The sequence below is a fragment of the Pocillopora damicornis genome, chromosome 9, assembly GCF_964200805.1.
Source record: "Pocillopora damicornis chromosome 9, jaPocDami1.2, whole genome shotgun sequence".
Classification (NCBI taxonomy): Eukaryota; Metazoa; Cnidaria; class Anthozoa; order Scleractinia; family Pocilloporidae; genus Pocillopora; species Pocillopora damicornis.
Window position 1 is genome coordinate 22921137 of NC_142678.1, and position 17868 is coordinate 22939004.

General features: G+C 36.2%; 4 protein-coding genes across 4 annotated transcripts in view; 3 read left to right on the forward strand and 1 right to left on the reverse strand.

Moving 5' to 3' along the window:
* LOC113675899 (tubulin gamma-1 chain) overlaps positions 1-6264 on the forward strand; it is an 8491-nt gene extending 2227 nt beyond the window's left edge. Inside the window, exons 7-18 of the mRNA XM_027192505.2 lie at positions 215-260; positions 452-532; positions 803-889; positions 1157-1202; positions 1666-1769; positions 2913-2966; positions 3109-3207; positions 3300-3374; positions 3867-3953; positions 4075-4190; positions 4414-4492; positions 5044-6264. Coding sequence (XP_027048306.1) covers positions 215-260; positions 452-532; positions 803-889; positions 1157-1202; positions 1666-1769; positions 2913-2966; positions 3109-3207; positions 3300-3374; positions 3867-3953; positions 4075-4190; positions 4414-4492; positions 5044-5079 — 910 coding nt within the window. The 3' untranslated portion in view covers positions 5080-6264. The remainder of the gene's footprint in view (positions 1-214; positions 261-451; positions 533-802; positions 890-1156; positions 1203-1665; positions 1770-2912; positions 2967-3108; positions 3208-3299; positions 3375-3866; positions 3954-4074; positions 4191-4413; positions 4493-5043) is intronic.
* LOC113675900 (tricarboxylate transport protein, mitochondrial) lies at positions 6247-11466 on the forward strand. Its single transcript, XM_027192506.2, has 6 exons — positions 6247-7705; positions 9045-9252; positions 9597-9820; positions 10032-10252; positions 10562-10635; positions 10850-11466. Exons 1-6 carry the CDS (start codon positions 7564-7566, stop codon positions 10962-10964), a joined length of 984 nt encoding a protein of 327 aa, XP_027048307.2. The 5' UTR covers positions 6247-7563; the 3' UTR covers positions 10965-11466.
* LOC113675903 (homologous-pairing protein 2 homolog) lies at positions 11217-15888 on the reverse strand. Its single transcript, XM_027192508.2, has 11 exons — positions 15762-15888; positions 15616-15669; positions 15395-15435; positions 15084-15173; positions 14610-14721; positions 13945-14015; positions 13549-13588; positions 13419-13453; positions 13245-13298; positions 12417-12476; positions 11217-11789 (listed from the first exon to the last, which is right to left on the reverse strand). Exons 1-11 carry the CDS (start codon positions 15784-15786, stop codon positions 11733-11735), a joined length of 639 nt encoding a protein of 212 aa, XP_027048309.2. The 5' UTR covers positions 15787-15888; the 3' UTR covers positions 11217-11732.
* A 45-nt stretch (positions 15889-15933) lies between these two features.
* On the forward strand, positions 15934-17720 carry LOC113675904 (large ribosomal subunit protein eL43). The gene is made up of 4 exons (XM_027192509.2): positions 15934-15977; positions 16131-16259; positions 16987-17069; positions 17605-17720. The coding sequence occupies exons 1-4, from the start codon at positions 15975-15977 to the stop codon at positions 17666-17668; spliced, it is 279 nt and encodes a 92-aa protein (XP_027048310.1). The 5' UTR covers positions 15934-15974; the 3' UTR covers positions 17669-17720.
* The last annotated feature ends 148 nt before the right edge of the window (positions 17721-17868 follow it).

The following is a 17868-nucleotide window of genomic DNA, read 5'->3' on the forward strand; positions in this document are numbered from 1 at the left end:
AAAGGCTTTTTGGGAATGCAAATCATAACAGCAAATGAAACAAAGCTAGCGATTTCTGCTTTATCTTCTCTAGACTCTTTAATTGATAGAATTAAGTTTTATTGGTGTCAATGAGTTTTGCACAGCTCATGTGTCAGCCCTCATAGATATTTCCAAAGTGAGAGTAATTTAGAAATTTCACAACTTGATTTTTACTCAATATTTCTTTCAATAGATTCCCAAAGAAGTTGATTCAAACATACTCTGTGTTTCCACAGCAGGTGAAAAACTGTCTCTTAATAATTATTTTTCTGGTTCACTAAGTTTGTAGACAAATTGCTAGATAGTACATTGAGCACTTTTTCATGAGATAGACTTGACAATCTATGTCATAATGGATAATATGATCACTTTCCAGAAGCTATCCTGTTCTCTGTGTATTTCTGACAATAAGTGTATTGTTGTTTCACAGGAAGACATTAGTGATGTTGTAGTACAGCCATATAACTCTATACTTACGCTCAAGCGACTCACTCAAAATGCAGATTGTGTGGTATGTATTATGGACAATATTTGCACCAACTTGTACAGGAAATTGTCAGGTTACAAGCAGAATCAAGATATAAAGGATTGGAATTTGTTCTCAGAATTTTAGCATATATGTAATATGAGTGCAATTTTCAAAAAGTGAGGTTAGTCATTGGAATCTCAAAATGGGCTCATCTTAGTATCACAAGTACTTTTGGATTTTGGAGTTCAAAATTATATGGTATCTGGACCGTGGGTTATCATTTGATGACTACAATTTTGATTTCATTTTAAGGTTGTTCTTGACAATACAGCTCTCAACAGAATTGCAGCAGACAGGTTGCACATACAAAATCCAACATTTTCTCAAGTAAATCAACTGGTATGTCATGGCATTTACCTTTACCTCATCATTTACTTTATATCAGCATTTAAGAGTTCAGCCACTCAGGTTGGCCAAACCTTGTGATAGAAGTTATTGTTGAAAAAGAAATTGGATGAAAAAGTATTGGTCTTGTAGGAAAGTCTGCTCTTCAATCTTTGGTCCAATGAGCCAGAGCTCTTGGTTTTTTAAAGAGGGAAGGAGATAAAATCAAACCTTTCTAGACTAGGCTTATAGCTATAATTTGCATAATGTCTTTTGTAACAGGTATCTACAATCATGGCTACAAGTACAACAACTCTTAGATATCCAGGTGAATGAGTTGTTTTAATCATAGAAGTAGTGCTAACAATGTTTATGTATGTTAGGGAATAATTTAACTCAGGTTTAAATTGATTTGACACCATTTGATACAATCCCAAGGTGAGCTAAGGCTCACTGATGAGTTGATGAGCCAAGGGTTAGGCTCATCAGTTATTACCAAGTCAATGACTGAGGAGATGACACAGTGGTACTTTAAAGGTTATACCCAATGTGATCCACTTTCTAGACATATCTGCCTGCATTAAAATTTGAGAAAATCCTTAATTTTTCTCTACCCTGACAGTATGATTCGTTCCTTTTAAAAATATGGTAATTGAAAAGATAGACAACTATACATGTAGCTATACTATAGCTACATTTGATATGCATACCTCCTTCAATAAACAAGGCAACTGGAAGCAGTTGGTTGTAGATTTTGTTCATTCATTCCTTTTATAAACATTTTATTGCAGGTTACATGAACAATGATCTGATTGGTTTGATTGCATCTCTAATTCCCACACCACGATTACATTTTCTTATGACTGGGTACACTCCACTTACTACTGATCAGAAGGTAATTTTTAACTGTTTAGTTAAATGGTCTTTTACAAGTGATAAAAGTAGTGTGGCTAAATCTTCTGCAAGCAGACACCCTAAGAAAAAAGGGCATCTGTGATGGACTTACATTGTTAGCAGGGTTGGGTTGTTTAAAGCTAAGTTAAGATAGCCATTAGTGCAAAATCTGATTTCATATCTCAAAGCTTTTGAATAAAATTCAGTGTAATTCTTTTTGTCCACAATCTGATTATTGGATGCTCTATAAAGAAAAGGGAAAATTATCCCAAAAAGGCTTTTAAACTAAGGAATAAAGAAACCTGGATTCAAATTTAACCTTAGGTTAGTGCTAATCGGCATTTGAACAACTGGGCCCAGATTGTGGAGCATGAAGTAACTTTGAGTAGAGCTATGTCTTCTGAATGAGAGTCTTGTCTTCTAGGCCTAGTTGGATAACGGGCAGATAACGCTATCCAACAGATAAATTGCTATCCAGTAGATAAGTGATAGAAAAATGTATAATGTTATCCACTGGACAGAGATTTATCCAATGGATAGTGTTATCAGACTTTTGAACTACTGGGGCCTACAGGTTATCTTCAGTTTTACATCACTCTTAAAGGGTGCATTGAGAGAGCTTAAACTATATTGCCATTATAGTGGAGCTCACAGAGGGCAGCCCCATAATTATACAAAATATTAGTAACCCATCAAGCCGAAAAAATTTGGATGTACGACCGTACAACTGTACAAGGTGCTACTTTTAGCGTGCGTGGTCTACTGTACCGTGGGCATGCCAACGCCACGGCTTTGTCCAGAAGTCCAGTGGTCAGTGTACTGGGCTCCGAGTCAGACGACCCAGGTTCAAGTCCTGGCCGGGGCAAGGCGTTGTGCCCTTGAAATGTGTGGGGAAAAAAAATGTGAGCTCCGCTTTTAGGCTTGGCTAAATCTATATATTATCTCTCCTGGTTTCCTTTGTAGCTTTTCATTGATAGGTCTTATCATGAACATGCTTTCTATGATAATAGAGACTGTTCCTCAAGAAGATTAAACAAAGGTTGCAAAGAAGATAATCTCTCAGCTAGATCTGATGACAATAAAAAAAATGTATAAATTTTTTCATTTACATTCCCTTTGACTTTCTTCTCTATCTGATTTTAAGGTGGCTAACATTCGTAAAACAACAGTCCTTGATGTAATGAGAAGGTTGTTACAGGTAAGGAGAGCTGTCATCACAAACAGGAAAAGATCTTATTGATTTTTAAAAGTTATATACTCAATAGCAGATTTACCTAGATGAATATAAAGTTGATCTCCTTATTAAGTTTTTGCTTGAAATTTCTCTCTCTTTCTTTAAGCCTAAAAATGTAATGGTATCGACACTTAGAGACAGGAAACACAATCACTGTTATATCTCCATTCTGAACATCATCCAAGGCGAAGTTGACCCCACTCAGGTACATAAATATTACTTTGTCAGTTGAATCAGATGTCATTTTCTTGGCTTATTGAAAAGGCTATTTAAGAGCAAGTGTTTTTTGTATTCAAGGTTCATAAGAGTCTACAGCGGATCAGGGAAAGAAAGCTTGCAGAATTCATTCCATGGGGACCTGCCAGTATTCAGGTAAAAGACAAACAAGGTATTGCAAAAACAAGAAATTAAAAAATTTCAAGATCTCCTTTCACATTGTCAAGTTTGCAGAAGAATGAAACAGCATATATATATATATACATGATGGGTCCGCTTTCTAAAGAAAACTTATAATTTTTAATCCAATGACTGATTCAGCTCGTTAATTTATCCTCCTTCCACTTGAGCTCACTGTCAAATTGAATTATTAACTTGGTCACATGACTTATGCCCTGTGTGGGGTGGGGTGGATGGGGTGGGGTGGGGTGGGGTGGATGGGGTGGGGTGGGGTGGGGTGGGGTAGCTATCTACCTCTTGCAGAAACAGTATGCGCACTTCATTTGATGCTGCTTGTTCTATCTTAATTTACTTTTGGTGACATTCCCCAAATATTTAAATGTGATCCACAAACTGCTTAAATCAAGAGAGCATCTATTCCTGCTTGAAAGGCTAAACCTTGTGACATAATTTGTTTCATAAATTCAGGTTGCATTGTCAAGAAAATCTCCATATGTACAGACAGCACACAGAGTGAGCGGACTGATGTTGGCAAATCACACAAGTATATCAACTGTAAGTCAAATTAGATTTCAGTAATTTTTTCATTTTCGAAATGTAGCAAAATACCTAGCTGTTTATTTGATCAAATAAGGAGTAATTTCGCTTTGACTCACACCAACGCATTTGTGAACAGGTATTTGAAAAGAACTGCCGACTCTTTGATAAACTTCGGAAGAGGGAAGCCTTCTTGGAAAATTATAAAAAGGAGGAGATTTTTAAGGACAACTTCGACGAGCTAGATGCTTCAAGGTGAGAAAGGGGAACTTGCAAAGAGAAAGAATCGTTTGTTATTCCGAGGTTTAAACCCTTAGATTATAAGCGACGAAATGGCCCCTCAGGGCCTCTTCTTCATTTGGTAGTAGAGCCCAACTAATTTATGGGAAACGAAAGTGATGCGCTCTAGATCAGATCGATAAATGTGTGCATTGGTCTTCCTGTTACATAATTATTTGATGCTTTGTTTCTTTTACAGAGAAGTTGTTCAACAGTTGATAGAGGAATACCAAGCCGCTACAAAAGCTAATTACATCATGTGGGGAACTCAACAGCAGGTCATTTAACTTCATTAAAAGCGATTACATTAATAACAGTGGGATGTGCATCAGACCCTAGCGTAGCACACTTGAAGCGATAATGAAGACAAGTTTTCCTTTAGTTAGACACGACTATTAGCAATGTTAACTTGCGATAAGTTTTTTTTCCTAGTGCGATGGGAAGGGGCTTATAATCAACATCACAATCGAACCTTTTTTGATTACCAGTGTGGAGAGCATGGAATATCATCAGATTAATATTTAAAGGAGAGTTGGGGGTTGCTATGAGGGTCTAGGTAACGTTTACGCCAACTCCACCGTGTTCTTCTGTTATACATACTCTGTTAACGGTTCCTGGTTTTCAATAGAGACATTTTTATCAAAATGTTGTGGGTTAAATTTCCCAGATTTCCTATCCTCAGTTTCGGCGTCCTCTTTTTTCTTCCTTTGTATCCCTTCACACCACACTTCTTTGAAATCCTGACAAAAGTTGAAAGATTAATTTCTGGTTTTTTGTTTGTTTTTTTGTTTGTTTGTTTGTTTTTTTTGCTGTTGCTATTTGTTTACAGGGAGCGGCCGCGTCTGGATTAGATACAAAGATTTGATTTCAAGAACACGGGAAACAGATTTTCAATTTTGTATCTCTTTTGCTGGGATTCGGCTTAAAGACCGACTCACAGCGACATAAGAATCAGCGAGCTTTGACGGTAAAAACGACAATCTCTTTGAAACGGAGGGCCGGCCTAAGCAGGGGTGTGGAGGGGAGGAGTTAGTAAATTCGAGCGCAGAGAAAGCGTAAAGTAGAATCGTTGAGTCCGGGGATGGTATTCACGGTTTACGCAGCAGATTGAAGAAATATGGCCTCCTTTCGATTCGGGCATTTCTTTCTTGTTCGTTACTAGATCCTGCACTCTGATAAATTTTCCTCTCTTCCTCGCATGTTAGGCCAGCCACGCATGTTTCAAGCTTTTGTTACTGTAATGCGCAGTTTAAACGATGTCAAACAGACAGTCTGTCCAACTGAGATTGAAGAAAAGAAATGTTAGTCTTCGTAGACAGCATCGCCCAGAAGCACAACCTGGTAAACTTTGTAGTATTATCTCCTGTGGTTAGACCCTTGAGACTAAATCGAAATCACGGACAGTAAACCTCGCCTTGCGTTCATCATTTTTGCCATTCTAACATTTTTGATAAGTAATCTAAGAAAAGTCATGTTTATAGTATTCCTAGGGCGCTAGTCCATTAAGAATAGGTATATTAGTCTCCCTCGCCAGGTCACTCAATTTTTTCATATGATGAAATTGTTTTAGATTCCCCTGTAAACTTTGTGTTCTTGTGGATCAGTCGGGAATAAATGCAAGAGCTGAACGCTCTACTAAGAGACTGACTCGACTGAAGCCAGTCAGGTTTATGTTCACTGAGAAATATTGTTAGACTTTTTACCGCTGAGTAAGTTTACTTGAATATAAATCCGTAGATACGTTTGTTGAAGTGAGCATATTTGGTTAATTGTAAAGAGAGTTTGGTGGAAGTAAACGTGAGTGTGCGTGATCCGTGTACGTGTTCTTGCGAGAGAAATATGTGCAATAGCCAGCATGAAGAACCATTGCGAGGTTTAGATTCTACTGACCTGTCGACGCACGGTGTATTTTCTATGGTCATTTCTCTTCGCCCCCTTTCCCCCCACCAAAAAAAAAGGGAACAGAAATAAACAATTGTAAATGTGTTTGTGTCTCATTATCTCAAAACTGAAAAGAAATAACAGATTGAAAAGAAAAGAAAACCTCAAATATTCGCAAGGTCATTTGGAATCCGTGCGTATCACCTCTACCCTGAAACATCCTCGTTCCTTTGTTGTTCTTACCTTTGTGGTTTCCGCCTTGCCAACATAACTTTTATTTAATGGTTTCCATTTATCCAAGGTAAACTGTCTTTCGTGTCAGAAAAAAACTGAATCATGACGCAGATCTTTAAACGGTCCATTGAACGGGAACCCCCGTCTCTTTCTTAATGACGTACAGCAGAGTTAATGGCCCACCGTCCAGATTAGACTTTTATTCATCAAAATCAGCGCAACTTCACTGCTTGCGGAGTCTGATTAAGAATGTGGCTAAGGTTAATTAAAAGTGAAGGAAAACAAGTCTTGTCTACTAGTATCTACACTGGAAGAATAGAATGTTTTATTTAATGTCGAAGACGTGGGAAGGGTTTGCACAATCTTCCGAGCCAGAGGCTCATGTTAAAAACGCTCGACAAACTAAAAATACAAGACAAGATGAAATGAGGGTTATGCGTATACAAATATTAAAAAATATTGATAAATATTAACTAGCCAAGAGTATGTAAATATGTACAAATAGATGATATTTGATATAGTTGCAATTGTCAACAACAATTCTGACAAATTGTTATTGACAAGTCTCTCTGTTTAAAAGCTGTGACGTCAATTCGTGAACAAGGGAACCGATCAACGATGTCTGCCATCTTGCCCACTTTCTTTTCATGTTTGAAGAAAACACTTGAACTCCCTCTTAGTTATTTATAGCACTTCTCCAGTAAAACGGAATTAAAAAATGTAATTTTTTTTCGGTGACAAAGCTATCGTCGTCTAGTCACGCGTCTTGTCAATTTAAAAAAGTAAAAAAGTAAGACACGCTATCCATTTCTCCGTTCTTCTTAAGCTGACTGATCCCAATTTAGTTTCATGCGTTGGCACGTGCAGACATCTCCTTTAACGCGTGCTGTCGATAAACCCGTGACCGGCACAAATGCACTGAAACTCGCTTTATTTTTGGCGATATAATTTTTTATTTGAATGCTTTCGTCAAATGACAGCATTCCATGTATATTGTGACGCTGTAGTAAATTTACATTAAAAAAGTAACATTACATTGCAAAATAACAAAACACAAGATATTCTTGAGCCAATCACGAGCCTCTGTAGATGGTCATGCCATGCATGAGGACTGGGGTGATGACCAGCGGCGCTCCTTAAGCGAGATTAGTTCGCGATTCGTGTTTCACGTGGGAAAGGTTTTGTTGTGGAAGGTTTGAAAGGGAGGTTATAGTTTAGTGTTACATATTAAACAATGTCTTCTCTAGAAAATAGCAATCGAGGGGCACTGGCTGCCATGCCCGATCCTGCTACTTTTTATCGAAGGAAATTTTTGTGTGCCGCCCCAGCTGGCGGAGGAAAAGGCAAGCGGCATCCAGGGAAAGCTATTCTCGCAGGTGAGGCACTTTTATTTATAGCAGTTATTTCTATAGTTTGTCAGCTGTGAAGAATTATTTAGCCAATCAGATTTAAAGGATGATATCTGTTTGTTTGAACCAGCTTGCTTCTATCACTCGTGGGAGAATATTCAAGTGCTTGCGATCAATGAACTACTAACATGTTTTGAATAAGCTTAAAGAGTGAGTGTTCTTTTTGTTTAAGTTTGGGGACCATTTGTCGTTACGGCATGTTTCAGCAACTATACTATAGCTTAAACACGAGAACCTTAAATTTTTATGCTTCAGTTTTTATTATACGCAGAGAGAACGGACGTTTTTCGTTGACGCACTATCGTTACTGTTTACAATTTGCCTTAGATCATTGAAAGTACAAAGGTCGAAGTAGCTTCATGACTTATTTCACTGAAAGGCGTCGAAGACGTTTCGAAAAGTTATCGTAGTTAGGGCCTTATGAAATATCATTGAACATATATCGATTTTTTTTTGTTTTGTTCAGATGAAATCGAGAGATAACATTTTTTCTACGTGGCAGAATAATTTTTCCAATGTGCGATTGTTGTTTGTGGACGTGGTCGCTTTTACGCAATATACCGTAAATCAGAATGCGTTGAAATCTTTAATAACGGCTGACACTCCGCGATTAATCGTTAATTAGCTTACTAGCGTTTCATTTGAGGCTAACATAGTTAAAAAAAAAATGTTGGGAAGAAGAGTGATTCGTGTTAAGGAAACTTCAAGAAATTTTTTGTGAACCCAGAATCAATATAACAAACATCTTGACGTGACACGCCCCCGTACCACCCATTGCGCAATTTCCGATTTGCGTGACTTCTCATCTCCGATGAGAAGGGGCAGAATATAAAACAAATAATGATGAAAAGTCCAAAGTTGAAAGGGAAAGCCTGGGAAATTTTGAAAAGTGTGTTGTGTTATAAAATTAAACAGAACATTGTCAGAACTGAAGCTATTGACACAATTGTGATAATTTTCTTTGAAAAATTTGGAAGCCAACTTTAACTTTGACATTGATTGCTAGGGAAAATGTGTACTGTTCCAAAATATTTTGTTGATATTTTTGTCCCCTTTTTCTCAAGGACAATTAATATTTCAGTAAATAAATAAATTACATCATTTTATGTTTTTTAAAAATCTTATATAAAATACATAGGGAAGGAAAGAGAGAGGGAGGGCCGAGTGCGTCATGTGAAGGATACCTTCATATTTCTTGAAGCTAGACATAAGTTTAGAATATATGAACTAACTAGTTTTTTTTAGATTGTACTTTGAAATATTTCACAGGAAAAAACTAATTCTGTGATATATATTTTTTGAACAGGAGGGATTGCAGGTGGACTTGAAATCTGCTGCACATTTCCAACTGAGTATGTAAAAACCCAAGTACAACTAGATGAGCGAGCAGCAAAGCCAATGTATAAAGGCCCTCTTGATTGTGCTGCTAAAACAGTAAAAAATCATGGGTTTTTTGGACTCTACAGAGGTCTTAGTTCATTGTTGTATGGCTCAATACCAAAAGCATCTGTAAGGTGAGGGATAATTGTCTCTTGTTATTTTGTCAAAAGAGGTCAACTAGTCCACTGAGTCATAGACAAATGTGTGGACTTTAATCCTTAAACACCAAGATGTAATTAACATGTAACTTCTGCCAACAAAATCCATAAAGTATCCAGCAAACAGGTGATGAGAAGACCCAAACTTATCAGTTAGAAGATGTTATCTTAATGTAACACCAAATTCTTGTAACTGATTGACAAGGAAATTTGTTGGAGCTAGAGAGGAGAATTGATTATCAGATTTTGGGAGTTGAAGGGTTAAAGACACATGCAGTCTAATAATGTTTAAATTGAAAGCTATGTAATTGATTTTGCAGATTTGCAATGTTCGAGTTCCTAAAAAATAACATGGTAGATGACAAGGGTAAATTAACACAAGTGCAAACCCTCCTTTGTGGATTAGGAGCAGGAGTTGCAGAGGCTGTCATCATAGTGTGTCCAATGGAAACTGTCAAAGTCAAGTTTATTCATGATCAAACACAACCAAATCCAAAATATAAGGGTTTCTTTAATGGTGTTGGAACTATTGTGAGAACAGAAGGTAAGTTAAATATTTTCAGATATACAGAGGAATTTTTATTCAGGTAACATTTAAATTGAATCATTTCAATTAAAGGAGGTACTTTTACTGGTAATCAATCATAGAGAGGTGACCCAGTGATCTGCATTTCAAGTGGATCTCAGCTGGGATCATGGGTGTACCAAATGAGCTTTTTTTTTCTTTTGGCTGACCTTTGATTTCTTTATCTTAGGATTTGGTGGAGTCTACAAGGGTTTAACAGCCACAATAATAAAGCAGGGAACCAATCAAATGATTCGATTCTTTGTATATTCCAACTTGAAGAACTATCTTCAAGGAGGTGACCCTAGTGTAGACATTGGCTCTATAAAAACATTTTGCATTGGTGGAGTTGCAGGGGCAGCCAGTGTCTTTGGAAACACTCCTGTTGATGTTGTTAAAACAAGGATGCAGGTTTGTGAACACTGATATTTTTTGAAGATGTTTGCTTGAACATTTACAAGCTGATACTCGTTTTTCTTTAATTTTTGTTGCATTTAGCGGATGACTTGTCTATAACAAAATAATGAAAAACTAAGAATGGTCACTAAATTTGATGTGGCAACAAAGTGCCTGTGTGAAAGCTTTCCCTATTTTCTTGTACGTTGGCACTTATTTGAAGAGTATCTACATGTTGTCATTGAGGTTTGGCTTGGAACCAGTGTGATTTCCATTTAGACATACACAATAAGACATTTTTGTTTCTTGAAATCTCTCTTGCAGGGTCTAGATGCACACAAGTACAAGAACACTTTAGATTGTGTAATGAGGATTATCAAATATGAAGGACTGAAAGCGTATGTAAAAATTATTTTTGTAGACTTGTAAGATGAAAACAAAGCTGCTAGTTATACAAGCCAAGGACAATATGTAGGTCAACCCCTTCACAATAGAAATTCAACTATGGGTTTTTGTTAATAGGCTACTGAATCCTTATAAAAAAATGAAGTGTAACAAATCTACTGGTACTTTCAAATAATGGCTTATGAAGACTTTTATCTCCTTTTCCAGGTTCTACAAGGGAACAGTACCTCGTCTTGGCAGAGTGGTCTTTGATGTTGCCTTTGTTTTCACTTTTTATGAAAATGTCATGAAGTTGTTGGATTATGTTTGGGAGACAAACTAAATGAACAATTCTGCAAACCTATAATTTATGATTGCACCTTTTATAATCAGACAGATGTAATTTGAACACTGACATTATTTCCTTTACTTTCAAGAGTAGTTTTACCTCAATAAATATACAGTGTTAAAGGTTAACTGTACTTCGTTGGTACAAATTATTTAAGAGATGAAAGGTGGTGTTGAAATGGCATTAATTTTAATTTTGGAAAATTTGCAAGGAAATTGGAATTTTTAAAATTTTTTTTGGTATACAATAATATTAACATAAATCCTTTCTTTATTGTGGGGTACAGGTATACACATTATTACGCAGTATGCATACCTATCCATTCACAAGATGATGATTCCAGCATTTTGGGAGTAAAAGAAAGAACTAATCATATTGAAAAGGGATCAATTCACAAAACAAAACATTTTACAACAATGTAAGATATCAAGGTTCTATGAATAATAATTACACTAACAACAATGCCTATTAATTATTAAAAGGTATTTACAAAGGAGTGTTGTGTGCAAGGTTTCTGTTCTCTTTATTGGGTTGTTTTCACTAATAAACGGGCTACCATCCTTAACTCTTTAAGTATTACTGCACCATATACTTGATAATGGTAGATTTTATATGATATTATTCTGCCTGAATGATATGATCAGCCACTGGGTGAGGTAAAGCATCGGAAGAAACTACGCACTGACTAAAATAATATATTCATCACATTGACCTGGACTGCCATCAGAAAATAAATCATTTAATACATATAGAAAAAAGCCTTTAACAGCCTGGGATTACAGCACCATACTCTTCATCTGTTTCAATACCAATGTCCTCCTACAAAGCAAGTAAACAAAGACATGATAAATTGTGGCTGAGTTTTCCTTCATAATCAATCTGAAGTTATTCTCCAAAGGAATCTCAGGATTTTATCTCATGAGCAAGGGGGAAGTCTTCTCTTTTTGAGCGCCTCACTCTTGGTGCTCCCAACAGTGCTCTAACATCAATTTTTTTTTCACTTGTGTAAAGGAATTTTCTGAAAAGGAAGGGAATGCTCTTTGTCTGATTAAAAAGAGAATTTACTCCTAGGTCACCCCCCTGGGAGTGAAATGATAGTCACTGGAATGCTACTCACAATTAACATCCAACTTCTCCTTACAACATCACCCCCAAATCACACATCAAAGTCACAAGAATAAAGGAAATGATCCCCAACTAAATAACCTCTTGCTTATTAACAAATTCTCCTTGTGCCCACCTTAGGAAATGTGTAGAGAACAGTGTGGAAAATATGCATACTGATGTTAGGGTGTAAAGGATTAACTTTGTCTTGCAGTCACTTGACTATCATCACTTACAGAGACTGGTTAGTTTACATACTCAAAGACACACTCAAATGATAAAATATAAAAAAAATAGCTTAAAAAAAATCTCATTCTATAAAAAAAGGAAAATTCATCTTACAATAAGCTGTTTCTTGGGTTTGGGATAGCCTTCCAAAATGCCATTTAAAATGTCTGTTGCCTAAAGAAATAAATTAAAAAACACATCAAAGTTGATGTTTTAAAATTACACTTAAAAGTTGTTGAGTGATTATAGCCATTCCACTGATCTGGGTTGCAAGGAATGAACTTGGATCTCCAGGAAAAAAGAGAATAGTCAGGAAGAAGTAAGAAAAACTTGACATCATAAGGGTTACACAATTACTGGTGAACCAATATATTTATCTTCAAGTTGTGGCTTTTAATAGACACTTCTGCAAGTGACACACTTTTAATTGACAGATTGTTGTGTGGTGACAAGAACAGCTTTTCATAAGCTACTCTAATGAAAATAATTGCTTGTTCATAGAACATTCTATAGGATTACATCAAATTTCAGCAATAAATCAGTGTGCATGACTAAGGGCATGACTCAAGCATAACAAGGTAAACAACATATCATTCTAGAAAATTCTGAAGTGTTCTGGAACACTACATTACATGGCCCACACAACAAGTAGAACATTAACTAAGATGATCAAAGAGCTGTACTCAGGACTGCTTATAGCAAACCAAAAAAGTGTTTAGAGCAAGATTTAAACCCAGGACTGCTGAGTTTAAGTCCTACACCCTACCACACTCAGTCATCCTGTCTCTGTGATGGTTTGGGATAATTATGTGGTGCCTTGGTTGTAACTCCTGAATTTTTTGCCAAACTAAATTCCTTCACTTTCTCCTCTAACAGAATTGCCCCATCCTTAAAAACAACTTATACTCAATCAAATTAAGTCAATAAAGAAAACTATCATACCAATCGCTTCCTCTTTTTCCACATCTGGACATACTGCTTGTGATCCTTATAGATCTTTTTTAAAGAACAGGATATCACAGAATAAAAACAGAAGTGAAAGAAAAATGCTCTCATGTAAAAAAAAAAAAAAAAAAAAAAAGCTGCAAACAACTTTAAGGATCTAAGAAGTATTACCTTATCTTTTTCCTCTGGAGTAACATGCTTTGTTGCTGAAAAAGGAAAAGGTATTAAAAAGTTTTGAATTATCTGGATGCAAAAAACTCATTATCATGCACCTGCATGTAATTAGAAAAAGTAAACTCACTAGACTTAATATTCTTGAGTCTTTCCTGGTATTTGTCACACTGCAAAAGAAAAAAAGGGAAAAAAGGGAAGGGAACTTTAAATTTTGTATTCTATTCCAATACTACTGCTCCTAGGCAGGATAGATTGTGACAGTGAATCTAGTTCAGTCTTGACAGAGACCTCATCCTGAGACAAACATGTATCAGTTCAAACACCATTTCTTCCTCTCACTATTTATAAAGAGAAGAGAATCAGTCATTGACAAAAACAAAAGCAGTAAATGACGAAAAAATCACCTTAAAATAACAAATATTGTAGTAAATAAATACCATTAAATAGATGTATAACTATAATCAGATACATTGTTGCATACAAGTTTTGCATTCAGCTTTGACTGCAGCATGTAAATTAATACCTTTTGAGTCAGCTCTGATAGTTTGGCCTTGGCATCTTTGGTTGTAAGTGTACTGTTAACATTGCGCAGCTCTAAAATCATATAGGGTTAAGAATGACATGTTTGATACATGCCCTAATAATCACAGTAAAGCATAAGCAAAATATATCATACAAAATGCTGCCTACAATTATCACCTTTTGAATAATTAGCCAACATGTAGGAAACATGAAGGAAGACACAAATGGACAAAATTGAAGAAGGTTATCACCCATTTGAATTGGAGGTTGAACAGCTAAGCTTAACAGTTAGTTTTATTGAAAGCTCACAAGAAATATATCCTTGTCTGAAGCTTTGATTGTGACACTTAGACAGAATGTTTCTGTAATTGCCTTTCCCAGGAAACCATAGTGACATGACACAGCCCCTTTAAATTCCAACAACTATTGCACCATCCTTGATAATCATTGTCATTTGTTATTTTTCATGAATATCAGGGGTTGCGATAAAAGCCACTTACTGGCAGTCTACTTCCACTTTTAAGACCTCTTATCACCCTCTGTTTAGTCTGCAAGAAGCCTCTTATGTTTGGGGTTTCCCCTTACAGCAAAGCTGCCATTGACAGCTGCTTATTTTAAATATGCTACACCATGGCAAATTAAGAAAACTTATGCAATTATCATTACCTGACTCTTGAGTTTTCAATGTTTCTTGTAACTTCTTCAATTTCTCTGAGCATGCACTGATTTGTGAATCAATTTTCTTGATCTCATTTTCATCATAGTCTCCAAACTGGTCCTGCAGATAACCAAATAGTGATTTTAAATATGTTACTAACTAAATCAATTTACTTACTATGATAGCACTAACAAAGACAAAACATGTCATATGGTTGGTTTTTTGGCTCCTTAGGAAACCAGGAAAGAAAGCAAAAAGCAACCATTTTGTATAATCAGAAAAACAATTATTTATAAATATTGTAAGTCTTTCAGATAAAATGTAGGGATCAATATCAGGATCTGGGCAACTGCCCACTTACCCCTCCCTGAACTAAAAAACAGTCAATTGACAACAACTTAAGGTTAATGTTGGGTTTGGGGAGGGGTAGGTGGGCAGTTGCCCAGATACTGATATTGATCCAAAGGTACTACTGTAATCACCTGTTTAGGTGCATATGCCTTCTGCTTCCCATTAATCTTCTCAGTGATAGTGCCTTCACTAGCAAGTTTTTCTAAACTCCTTTGTACTGCCTATCAAAAGAAGCAACACAATGATTTTCAATTTATCAGAAATAAATTGAGTGCAGGGCTTTCATTCACACACTATGTGTGGGTGTTTGTATATATTGTATTTTATGGCAGTTGTTTTGAAGGAAATAGAGGGGAAAATCTTATTTGCAACCCTTTGATCTCTGTTAAAGAATGAAAGAATCACAACACAGAAATAGAATTTCAAAAGTGCGTATATTTACCGTTTTTCCATACTCTTTGTGCAGATTCGAGAAAATATCAACTGCAAAAAAACATACATAGGTAGATAAGCTTTAGTAACAATGATAATGAAATCTGGAGTCTTTATTTAGACGCGTAATTATTATATCCTACACAAAAATTGTGTATAAAACGGAGGAAAAGTAGTGTTATCCTATATAATGGAGGCAAGATAATCATATTTCAGTTTGACATTTCTTACTTGCACTATAAGGTCGGTTCTGTTTGGTAAGATACGCCAACACCGCTTGAGACGCTGTAATTCACACAAAGAACACAATTTCAGACGTGGAACAAAATTTTATCTAGAAAAAGAAACATCGTACATCCAGTTTATTTTTAATATACCTTCTTCTTCGGATTTCTTACTCATTTTCCAAAAACTTCACTTCATAGATTTCCGCGCCAAATTTGTACCTCGCGCCATATAATTTCAAGTGTTCTTAACTGAAGTACAAATAAAACCGCTGCCAAAGTTCACAGTCATACTACAAATTATAGGCTAAAACCCCGTATGGTTCTCTTTCTCCTCTTTACTGCAAATCCGATTCTCTGAGCGAAATGGTGGGTAAAAATCCTTGGATTATTTCATAAATGAAAGGCCATCGAGAGTAATAAATAGCTTCCCATGAAAGCAGAGTTATTGTCTTTGTTAGCTATATATATAGTTTTGAGTGTTTTGTAATATCGACGACTTGTTTTCGCTCGTCTCTCCAGGCAAAGAGAACTAAGAAGGTCGGAGTCGTAGGAAAGTATGGTACTCGTTACGGTGCCTCACTTCGAAAAATGGTTAAGAAAATGGAAATCACCCAGCACTCGAAGTACACATGTGTCTTCTGCGGAAAAGTAAGTCTGACATAACGAAGAAAAATACAAATTCGCTAGTTGGTGTGAGAACTCTCGAAAACTTTGCGATCATTCTATATCCTAGGTCTTACACCATACTAGTGTTTTGTATTTTTCTCAAATCGGATCAAATGATTAGTCTGCCGTTACAATATTTATCACCATAAAGCATTTAATTACGTACATGAAAAATGTCAACCCAAAGAAGAACACCACAATTAAGTCGAATGCTTGTTGTCAGTGTTGTTAATGTCAACTCTCTCCATTCACTTTGTGATCGGAGTGAGGAAACCTCATAACAGCTGACAAACAGTGCTATCAGAGTTGGATAGCTACATTTTTTAACCATATGTCTAGCGCTACATTTACAACAAGTGATTTTGATATTGCTGATTGTGACAGAAGGCAGAATTCTTGACAGTACAATATGTACCAGGACCCAGTTGTTCAAAAGATGGATAAATTGCTATCCAGCAGACAAGTGTCAATGCAACTTACTGTACCATCAACTGGATAGAGATTTATCCACTGGGTAGTATTACCCACCCTGTGAACAACCAGCACTAGGTATAATGCCTCACTTGCCTACAAGCTCTTTGTGCCTTATTAGCTTTCACTTGTAAAATCAGAATTAGCTGGATGCTTTCAAAAGGCACTTAGATTTATTTTAATGACTTGCATTTCCTACAAATAATAAAATCTTCCTGCATCTTGTTTCTTCTTCCAGGAAGCCCTGAAAAGGAAATGTGTGGGAATCTGGTATTGTAGGGGATGTGGAAAAACTGTTGCTGGAGGAGCTTGGGTTGTCAGGTGAGAAAGAATACCCATAAACTTTGGGTTCTGCTGTAATCCCAAGTATTGCTACAAACTGCGTAAATGATCCCTCATTAAAAGGGGACTAAAAGCCAATGGACTGTGACGACATGTCTTTCTCCACACTCATTTATCTCCCACAGTGAAACTTGCATTAAGCAGATTCTTGAACTTACGAGACTTTTGCACTTAGCAGACTCAAGTTGAGGTCTTACTGGTTTCTGCTTTGTGCAAATTTCAATTTTATTTGTTCAGAAATTAATTGTCAATTACTCTTAATTTTGTCATGTTAGTACTACTTCTACATATCTCAGATTTGTAAAAGTACTCTCGAGTCAAACTTTGAAGAGCCTGCCAATTACAGAATCAAAAGTAGGATACCCTCTTTTTCTGGTTAAGGTCTCCATCTTAAGGGAAATAGAGTGACATTAGTTAGTCCAAAGTTTTCTTTGACCTAGACTGTTTTCGTAACAAAAACTTCTCTGTGTTTTCTGATGCACGATGATGAAAGCTTCTCTCTCTTTTATTTTAGCACCACAGCTGCTGTGACAGTGAGAAGTGCAGTGCGTCGTCTCAGGGAAATGCAGGAGACATAAATTGTATCACTTGTACAGTTCAACAATAAACCAGCTCAACTCCAGTTTGCAATTTTTGCTGTTTAATGATTTTTGTTTTGATTATAAAGATACAAAAGTACACTTTTGATTCCAGATTTCCTTGTCTTAGCCCCACAATTCTGTTTGATTATTTTGAGGCCCTGTGTAAACAATTAATCTCAAAGGAATAACTTGTACCT

Coding starts and splice junctions, on each gene's coding strand:
- LOC113675900 (XM_027192506.2), top strand. CDS start 7,564: ATGTCTTCTCTAGAAAATAGCAATCGAGGGGCACTGGCTGCCATGCCC. Junction 7,706..9,044: donor AGGGAAAGCTATTCTCGCAG/GTGAGGCACTTT, acceptor TTTTTTGAACAG/GAGGGATTGCAGGTGGACTT. Junction 10,636..10,849: donor AAATATGAAGGACTGAAAGC/GTATGTAAAAAT, acceptor CTCCTTTTCCAG/GTTCTACAAGGGAACAGTAC.
- LOC113675903 (XM_027192508.2), bottom strand. CDS start 15,786: ATGAGTAAGAAATCCGAAGAAGAAG. Junction 13,454..13,548: donor ACTCAAGAATATTAAGTCTA/GTGAGTTTACTT, acceptor TTCCTTTTTCAG/CAACAAAGCATGTTACTCCA. Junction 13,299..13,418: donor CTCCAGAGGAAAAAGATAAG/GTAATACTTCTT, acceptor TCTTTAAAAAAG/ATCTATAAGGATCACAAGCA.
- LOC113675904 (XM_027192509.2), top strand. Junction 16,260..16,986: donor CATGTGTCTTCTGCGGAAAA/GTAAGTCTGACA, acceptor TTCTTCTTCCAG/GAAGCCCTGAAAAGGAAATG. Junction 17,070..17,604: donor GGAGGAGCTTGGGTTGTCAG/GTGAGAAAGAAT, acceptor CTTTTATTTTAG/CACCACAGCTGCTGTGACAG.